This window comes from Tupaia chinensis, unplaced genomic scaffold, assembly GCF_000334495.1.
Source record: "Tupaia chinensis unplaced genomic scaffold, TupChi_1.0 Scaffold000037_21, whole genome shotgun sequence".
Lineage (NCBI taxonomy): Eukaryota > Metazoa > Chordata > Mammalia > Scandentia > Tupaiidae > Tupaia > Tupaia belangeri.
The window spans coordinates 771249-780682 of NW_006159480.1; the positions used below are offsets into that span (position 1 = coordinate 771249).

The window sequence follows — 9434 nt, forward strand, 5'->3', positions numbered from 1 at the left end:
TACACACCCATGTGCTGACACATGGCAGAGTATCCAACGGGCTCATGGGGACTCCCAGAAGATTTAGGATTGCTTCTACTTTATCCAGAGAAAAAGACAAAATATGACATTTTTGTTTTAAAGAGAGATTTTTGCTATAGGACATGTGTGCTCCCCCCCTCCCCAAGAGAGACAAAGTAAGAATCACCCCCCAGGTGGGATGGCCATGCTGCAATCCCTTCTCCTCTATCTTTCTCTTGGAATTTTGGGTACTCACGTGCCTGGCGTGAGTTTTTAATTTTTTTAAAGAGGTTTTTGCTATAGGGTGCGTGCGTGTGCTCGCCAGACAGACAGCGAGAAATCACCCCCTAGGGCGGATGGTCACACTGCAGTCCCTTCTCCATTCTTCTCTCGGGATCTTGGGCACGCACGCACCCAGCGTGAGTTTAAGCCACCAGGTCCGGGACACAAACCACGGTCAACTACATAGGAGTCTAGCGACATAGCCATTACGCTAACTGCTGGTCCCTCGGCGTGAGTTTTAAGCTACTTTAAACTACTGGATCCAGGACTTAAACCAGGGTAGACTATGTGGGAGTCCAGCAACATAACCATTATCCAATCTGCTGGTCCCAACATCATAGTTTTTTGATGCCATGATTCCCTCCCTTCCCGTGTCAACCAAGGATACTCACAAGTAGTTGGCGAGGTTGTGCTCTTGTAATGTGTGTGTTTCAAAACCATGAGGAGTTGTGTCAAAGTAGTCATTGCCAATCCCACAGATAAAACATTTCGTCTAAGGAAAAAAAATAGGTAGAAAAGGCTGTTAATAGGCATGATAATAGGAGGAGGAGGAGAAAGGGGACAATGTTCCTCTAGTGCTTTTGGCTATTAGCGGTTTACTCTAGTCAGCTGAGCATTCACCGTGGGATGGGGCAGGGTGCCAGGTACAAAACATGGGGCAGAAAGGCCAGAGCACACAGATAGGCACGGAAAACTGTAGTTTTGCCTGGGACTGTTCCTAGCAAAATCTTGTGTTTGAAAATCCATTTGCTGTGGGAATATAAAAATAGACTTGGTGACAGGAGCTGGAAGAATGTTACCTCCATATCTTCTCGTACTTGTTCCTGCTGGTCTCGTAGCTCTCCGAAAGCATCAATAATAAGACCTGGGATTTTAGAGACAAAGCTCCTTAAATAATCTACATAGTGATTCAGGGTAGAAAAATGATGCGGTTTTAGCAGAGGCTCCTTTCTCAAGCCAAGCTGTTTAATTAAAGCCAAGTTAGAAGAAAATATTCCAGTGCTGCGTCCAGGCTAACCATGTCTCGTCATCTTGTCCCAACTTCCTGCACTGTTTTTGTTTTTTTTTTTTTCTTCCTGCACTGTTTGAAGCTCCAGGCTCTTTCCTTGCCACAGCTAAGCCACATTCCCCGTGGCCTAGCCATTTGTTTTCAGTCTTCCAGATGGGCTGTTCTTCTCATAGCCCCTCAGTCTTTGCTTCTCATCTCTCAACGTCTGCATGTCTTACTGGTGTCTTAACTCAGCATGACTCAAACTAAATTCATCATCTTCAATTCTTGACAAGCTATTGACTAGTACTCTTCCCTCCCCCACAAGAGAAGAACATGTCACACCCTCACTGCTCCTTGCTACTCCTTGCTGCACCTCACTGCCTGACAGGGAAATGAGGGCACATCCTGCCACAGGTGATATCCGGGAAGCAGATGAGGCAATCATCCAGTAAGGAATGGAAGGAGGCCGCTATATGGACTCCAAGTTTCTTGTAACAGTGCTTCGGTGTATCTTTGGCTATCTATGTAGACAAAGCCCCACAAGTAGTTAGATGTTCCATAAATAGTTCCTAAATTAAGTAAATAAGTCATAAAAACGGGGGAAAAACTAGATTAAACACTGTTTTGATGTGACATAATTTGCAAGCATACCTTGAATGATGGCCAGCAAGATGACAATGACAAAGAAGAAAAAGGTAATGTCAAAGACAATGCGATACATTTCATATGGATCACCAGCAGGGTCTTCGATTTCATCACCAATGCCGCCACCTGCTCTGACTCCCACGTACATGTGGAAGAGGTAACACTACGGAGGAAAAAACAGTGGCAATTAGTCTCATTTTTATTTTTAGCAAGATGGTCAGATTACTCATGTGATTAGATCAGACTGAGAGACATTCCTGATCCAGGAGGGAGGGGGTCATTATTTCATGGTGCTAACTGCTGTTCATGATGCCTTCTGGTCAGCCTAGTGTCTACAAGATGGAAAAATTGTTATGTTTAGGCTTTTAACAGAACACCTTAGGCCTATTTTTTTTTTTTTAAACAGTTTGAACTATCTGGTACAAATTGAAAAAAATCTTTAAGCCCTGATGAGTATAGCATATGCTATTTACTAGTTATTTACCCTATACTTTTAATAATGCTAGACTGGTCTTCTACCTGAGCCATAAACTCTGGGGAAAGCCTCCCTTTCCTTGTCCTGCATTCCCCACACAGCTGCCAAGGCAGAGGAATTCCAGCAGCATCTTACATAACAGACTCTCTCTCCTCTGTTCTGCCCTGTGACCACAGATCACTGGCTCAGGCCACCTTCTGTCCCTCCACTTGACTGCAGAGCTTGCACTCATACTTGCAGGGAAGACCAGTCTAGTTTGAAGATGTGACCCGGTCACACTGGGCACTAGTGACCAGTGTTGCTGGCTCAGGAGGGTACACATCCCAGGACAGGCCCAGGAGAGGTGTTAGCTATGAGGTGTTACCTGACGTACAGAGAAAGGGTTGGAGACTGGGCAGGTCCCTGACCCATGTCCTCTCCTGAAAGTTGATCATAACCAATTTCTAGAAATGCTGCAGCTCTCCTGGCTCATCCTGGCTGGAGCCCCAGGCCCTGCCGCCCTTTAGGCAAAGGTGCTGTTCTGAAAGACCCCCCACGGTCTTGCTGAAAGGAGGGGACTTTAAAAAGTTTGTTGAAAAATTGAATTAAAATACAAGTTTATTTTGGTGCCAAAAACTTTGAAACTCACACTTAATATTTCCCATGAATTTCTTGATGAGCCCTTAATATATTCACCGATCTATGGTACTTTGCTCCTGGTTTTCAGAGCCAAAAATCAAAGCTTGACTTTCATGAAATTACTGCATTGTCAGAAAAGTCACGATGTATTTGTTTTTCTATGCAAAGTGTGTCATGACTTCTCCAACAACCCAGTGGATAGACTTCCATTCCCGATGATGCTTCCCTTTCCACTAGTCCAGAAGTGTGATAATGGAGCCCATTTCCATCACTTCTGTCATCCCCGATACTCCTCCACTTTGGTCTCTGTCCTACCTGACTGCTTCCTCCCCAGCCCTCCCCGCCTGTGGTGGGTGGGCTCTCACCGTCATCATGTCATCACACTTCATGTCAGGCTCCTCATCATCCTCACTTTTGTTGTAGAACTTGCGGAAGAAGTTAAAGGCCACCACGGTATAGAGGTAAACCACCACAGCCAGGAGACCGACAGTCAGAACCAGCTGGGAATGAGAGGAGAGAGAGGAGGAAGAGGGATCTTCTCTACCTCGAAAGGTTTGGGTAGATGCAAAGAAAATCAAGGGCAAGGGTGAGGCCCCAGAAAGAGAAACAGACTTATGGGAGAGAAGAGCAAAGATGGAGCATTAGGGGCTGAACAAATTCATATGCTGAGCCCTGACCCTCAGTACCCCTCAACATGACTGTATTTGGAGATAGGACCTTTAAAGAGGTGACTAAAATGGGGCTCTCTGGTAGGCTCTAATCCTGCTAGTATTTTTGTAAGTAAAGGAGATTAGGACACAGGGAGAAACCCAAGACCTGAGCACAAACTTGGGGACAATCATGTGAAAACCCCGAAAGAGTCAAGGGGAGAGCCCTCAGAGGAAGCCAACTCTGCCTGAACCTTGACATTACGCTTTCTGCCTTCAGAACTGGGTCAGGACAACCCCAGCAAACTAATACATGGGGCATTGATTTGGCATAGGTATTTTAGTATTGAATAGTGAGGGGGAAGGTCGAGGAGAAGGGTTCCATTGTGTTTACAGAGTGGGTGTCCATGTTATATATTTCATAAATAACCATGAACTGGAAGTTGTTATAGTGATGATGGTCAGGGCCAGCAGGTGGGGTGATGGTGAAGGCTCTGAAACCCACATGGTGGCTGAAAATCACTTTGGGCATGTATGTGGCCTTCTAGAGAAGGAACTGCAATGTGGCCATCCCTCCTGGGGGATAATTTCTCACTTCCCCTGTCTTTCTGGCAAGGGCCCTAGGACAGGAAAAAAAAAAAAAAAAGAAAAAACTAAAAAAATAAAGGGTAGTTGAGCCAACTAATATTTTATACTACTAATAAATGTCCCTAGGCTTTTTGCAATGTCATGAGGTATATTTACTTCAGGTTTTAGGAGGGAAGGATCCAGCAGCATTAAAGATGCACAGGGACTAAAGATCAAGATAAAATCCTTCCCTCCAAGAACTTCGCGTAAGGGAGTGGACACAAGTGCTACGACAGGAATGAAGGCGCTCGATGGCCTTGTGAAGGATGAAGAGTTACTCAAACCTTGGGTAGCAGATCTCAGAGAGCAGGTGGTTTGGGGTGGGGGAAGGGTCGACATTGCACCACGGAAGAAAAGGACTCAAATCTAAGCTCTACCACTTAGTAGCTACATGGTATTGAGTAAGACACTTTGCCTCTCTCTCATCTGTAAAAAGTCAGCATAACATGTACCTTAAAAGATTGTTGAAAAGCTACCACAGCACTTGGAACATGGAGTAAGTGTGGCACATTTTAACTTCCTCCTCCTCTTCCTTTGCCACATAAAAGTTTAGAGATGCGGGACCATGTTTTATACATGAGGTTGTACTTAATGGGGAAAGACATGCTAAGCAGTTTGTCATAGATAAGGAGAAGCCATTAGAGGGTTTTAATATGCTATCCCCTGTCCTCTATATATTGTCAGAATCAATCTCTTAATTAACCATATATGTGTTATACAGGTTACACAGTAAGTACATGTACATACTGTGTGCCTAATATATAACTACACATATGTCTTTAACATATTTATCATATGCACATAACAGAAGTACCCGAGGAATTTTCTAAATATCTGCTTGTTAACCCCCAGGGAGTGTCTTAGATGGAGGAAAAGGTCTGTGTCTTCCAAAGAAGGTTTCCAAGGTGATTGTGATTTGTCTATTACCTTCCTTGGTTGAACTAAATATCAAGGGTCTTTGGATCAAGGTCTCATGCCTCTTAAGTGAAAGCAGCAGCTATATACACACACACATATACATACATGTATATATTTGTATACATAGACATGTGTATATGTATCTGTTTTTTAGGTTTTTGCCATAGGGTACATGTGTTCCCAAGAGAGAGAGAAGAAAAGTGAGAAATTACCCTCCCCCCTGGGGGGATGTTGTGCTGCAGTTCCTTCTCTCAGGATTTTGGGCACACTGTGATTTTTTTTTTTTTTTAAGTCACCAGGTCTGGGACGCGAACCATAGTTGGTCATGTGCGAATTCAGCATGTTACCATGCCACCTACTGGCCAACAAAAAGTGGCATTATACATATTTCTTATTAGTATACAGCCTATCTTTCTGTCATACACTAGTATAGAAACCCATGGTTGGATTTTTTTTTCTTCTCTATATGAAAACTATACAGGCCCATATGTTGGTCCATTATGTTCTGCATCAGTATAAGCTGATACCTGTTTGCCATTGTGAGTTACAGATGACAGGATAGTCCTCAATGTCTTGAAGCCCATTGCAATATCCAGCAGATGAGCAGCAAAGAAGAAGTTGTTGTAGTGGCCCAGGATGGACATGGTTGTATACCAGGCAAGGTAGAGAAAGGACTGCAGAAATCGGAGAAACAGAGCAACTTTCAGACATACAGCACTGTGTATTTCCCTGTATAAAATGTACCAATATACACTCCTGCACTCTAAGGATCCCACTCTTGGCCCGTTAAAAGGTTAATTTCTGACAAATGCCTGTGAAAGCTGTCCCTGAGTAATGAGTGTCTTCCCACCCCTAGGTCCCTTTGGTGGTATTTAAAAGGGAAAAAAAAATTGCCATTTTGTCTCTTTAGGGACCAAGTAAGGATAGAAAGGATTAAAGAACAGAGATCGTGAGAGGCCCAAGTAGTGCCAGTGCCCCATTGACTTTACACTTAACAAGAGAGGAGCATCCCCCTGCACCTTTAAGGCTCTCAATCTTAATCCCTGAATCTTTCTGTGCATCCAATGGCATCCATAAAAGTAGTATCATATTTATCCATATTTGAATATACTGAAATACACACATACTCTGGGGAGCTGAATTTCATTTTTCCAGGTATGATACTTACATTGTCAGTGAAAACAACCCCCAGCTTCCAGATATGGTACTTCATGTCAATGGAACTTAGCCTAAAGAAGAACCAATAATTTCAGAATTTAAATGTCAAGACTTAGTTAAGTGTTTAATAAGAGGAAAAATAAGTTTTATTCTCTCAGGTTTAATAACCTAAATATGGCTCTGATTTTTATAGAGTTGTATGTGTTCCCTTGAAACACAGAATGGTTGAATAACACATCCTGAAATTTTAATTAGTCTTTCTTTTTAAGCTCTATTGTGCATTAAAGAAAAGTCTTCAAATTGTTCAGAGCAGTAGTTTCCCCACATGTTAGGACCTAGATGAAACACCCAAATCAGACCAGAGCCTGAGAGAATGAAGTTTTCACAATGAAGAGGAATGGAAAAGCAAAATGTCTACTAGCCACTTTGGATTTTAAGTCCTAAACTCTGTACCATGACACCAGAGATGCTGCCTCTACTTTCATCTCTTCTACTGGGCTAAAGTCAAGTGCATTTTTGTCCAAACCCAGGAGTTCAGCAATACGATCTGCTCCGTAGAGATCTCCGTACTTGTTGATCACCTAAAGCAGAGAGGATGACAGAGTAAGCTCAGGTCACATGCCACCACCCATTTTTTTCTCTAGCTCCGGGGTCTTCCACTCGGCTCTGCCAAGGGGTTAAGACATGATTCAAAATGCAACAGGAATACGGGGGGGGGGGGGGGGGCCCCCAGGGAAAAAAAAACAAAAATGATAAAGACAATGAAGTAAAAACTTTTTCAAGTTGAAATGTTTTTGGAAGGGATAAAAAAACCTGTGTAGAAAATGACAAGGATTGTTTTAGGCTGTTTAAGATGAATGAGTATAGGAATGATGCCAAAAATCTACATTTATATACAACTCCCTCTATGACTTACTCTTGAAATACCATCATACAAATCGAATCACATTTATCTATGTTTGTCTATGGCGAAGTACACGATGTAATAGAAATGTAATCATGGACTTCCCTGCTGACAAGGCATACCTTTCTCTTTACAAACTTGTCCCAGTAGTTATTAGGAAAAGATCTGAAAAGGAAAAAAGAAGGCTCTTAGTTCTCAATATCAAGAAATTTTGCAGTTTGTGTATTGTGTCATCGGGAAAGTCACGACTCATCTTTACATAGAAAAACACAGAAAAATGTGTCATAAACTTTCCTGGTGACCTAACAGATCCGTGATCTTTTTGGTTTCTGTCATGCCCACTGAAGAATTTAGGACTTGATTGAAGTTCACAATCATCACAGGTCAACCAAGTCATGGTCTCACTACTTTGTGTTGATTTTTGAAACACCTGGAAAGCCCCTCGGCACTTTCTTTCTCAAAATTATGACTAAGAGCCAGGAATTGTGATGCCAGACTAAAGAAACATATTTCTTTCCCTGATCCCAGGGTGACCAGAAACAAAGCCCTGTAGGAAAGACATGTATTTTATTCACTGAGTTACTACTTGATGTCAGTAACTGGGGTAGGTGCAAAGAATCGTATACTATTTTTCTAAACCTGAGTTCTTTTCACCCTATTATCCATTTTTACATAACTAATTCCGTAGATCATTAGACCTCTCTGTCATTTGAATGGGATTCCATGTTCTGTACTATCCCTAATGTTCTCAATGTCACTTTTTTCTATCTGTAACCTACACCAGCTCTACTATGATACAAATAGTTTTATTGTTAAAATCAAGAAAGAACTGTCACCCTCAGGTATGTTGGCAAAACTATTGAAAACATGTCACTCCTGTCCAGAATGATCAAATCATTCCTGTGAGAGGGTTCTTGATAAGGGTGGGTGGTAGGCAAGGAAACTCTGGCCAAGGGTGTACATATTGTTTTCCTGTACTTCAGCCATTCTTTTTTACTCTGAAATGCAACAATCCCCATTTTCACAGAAACCACCCAAGTTTGGTATAGGGAAATGAGAACTCCCTCTATTCACAGGTCTTTTAGAAGAATAACCCATAGCAAATGCCCCTGCTCTCCCAACAAGGAGACAGACTTTTTTTTTGGAGAGATTGTTGCTATAGGGCGTTTGCGCGCGCCAGACAGAGACAGAAAGCAAGAAATCACCCCTCCCCCAGGGGGGATGGCCATGCTGCAATCCCTCCTCCTCCATTCTCTTGGGATCTTGGGCACGCATGCACACACGCCTGGCGTGAGTTTAAGCCACCGAGTCTGGGACTTGAACCACGGTTGGCTACGTGGGAGTCCAGCGACATAGCCATTACGCTAACTGCTGGTCCCAAGGGTGACAGACTTTTTTTTTTAAAAAATCCCCTCCTTGGTTTATTTAAAGAATATCTTGTCTAAACATGTATTAATAAATGCTACTAAAAAGTAAAAATTGGAAGACTTTTAACTTGATATAATCCCTTTTGTTTATTTTGTTTCCTGTGCTTTTGAGGAGTTTGTTTTCATCTTTGTCAAGAAAACAACAGAATTCTTTGCTATGTAAAGTAAATGTTTGTGGAAAAATGTAGAATAAAAACAGGTTGTAGTGTAAAAAAGAGACAAAAACAAATAAATTAAAAACTAAAAAAAAAAGAACACAACAGTAAGGAGACAACTTACAGAATGGGAGAAAATATCTGCAAACTATAAATCTGGAAAGAGATTAATAACTACAATATACTAGGAACTCAAGTAATTCAGCAGTGTAAAAACAAATACCCTGATTTAGAAATGGACAAATGGGGCTGGCAGGTGGCATGATGGTTAAGGGCACTAGACTCCTATATGGCTGATTGCAAGTTTGAAACCTGGACCTGGACCTGGCAACTTGTTTTCTCACTCATGCTCTCTCTCTCATCAAATTAAAATAAATATAGTTTTAAAAATCTTTTAAAAGAAATGGATGGGGAACCAGCAGTTAGCATAATGGCTATGTCGCTGGACTCCCACGTAGTCGAACACGGTTCGCGTCCCGGACCCGGTGGCTTAAAACTCATGCTGGGCGCGTGTGCGTGTGTGCCCAAGATCCCAAGAGGAGAATGGAGGAGAAGGGATTGCGGCGTGACCATCCCCTCTGGGGGGT

The 9434-nt window shown here is 42.4% G+C and overlaps 1 protein-coding gene across 1 annotated transcript in view; it reads right to left on the reverse strand.

The window, feature by feature from the left end:
- The window catches only part of RYR3 (ryanodine receptor 3), a 143613-nt gene that overhangs the window by 3667 nt on the left and 130512 nt on the right, over nt 1–9434 (reverse strand). The window contains 8 exon segments of the mRNA XM_014588380.1: nt 675–775; nt 1083–1147; nt 1925–2081; nt 3377–3511; nt 5731–5877; nt 6372–6432; nt 6815–6942; nt 7388–7430. Coding sequence (XP_014443866.1) covers nt 675–775; nt 1083–1147; nt 1925–2081; nt 3377–3511; nt 5731–5877; nt 6372–6432; nt 6815–6942; nt 7388–7430 — 837 coding nt within the window.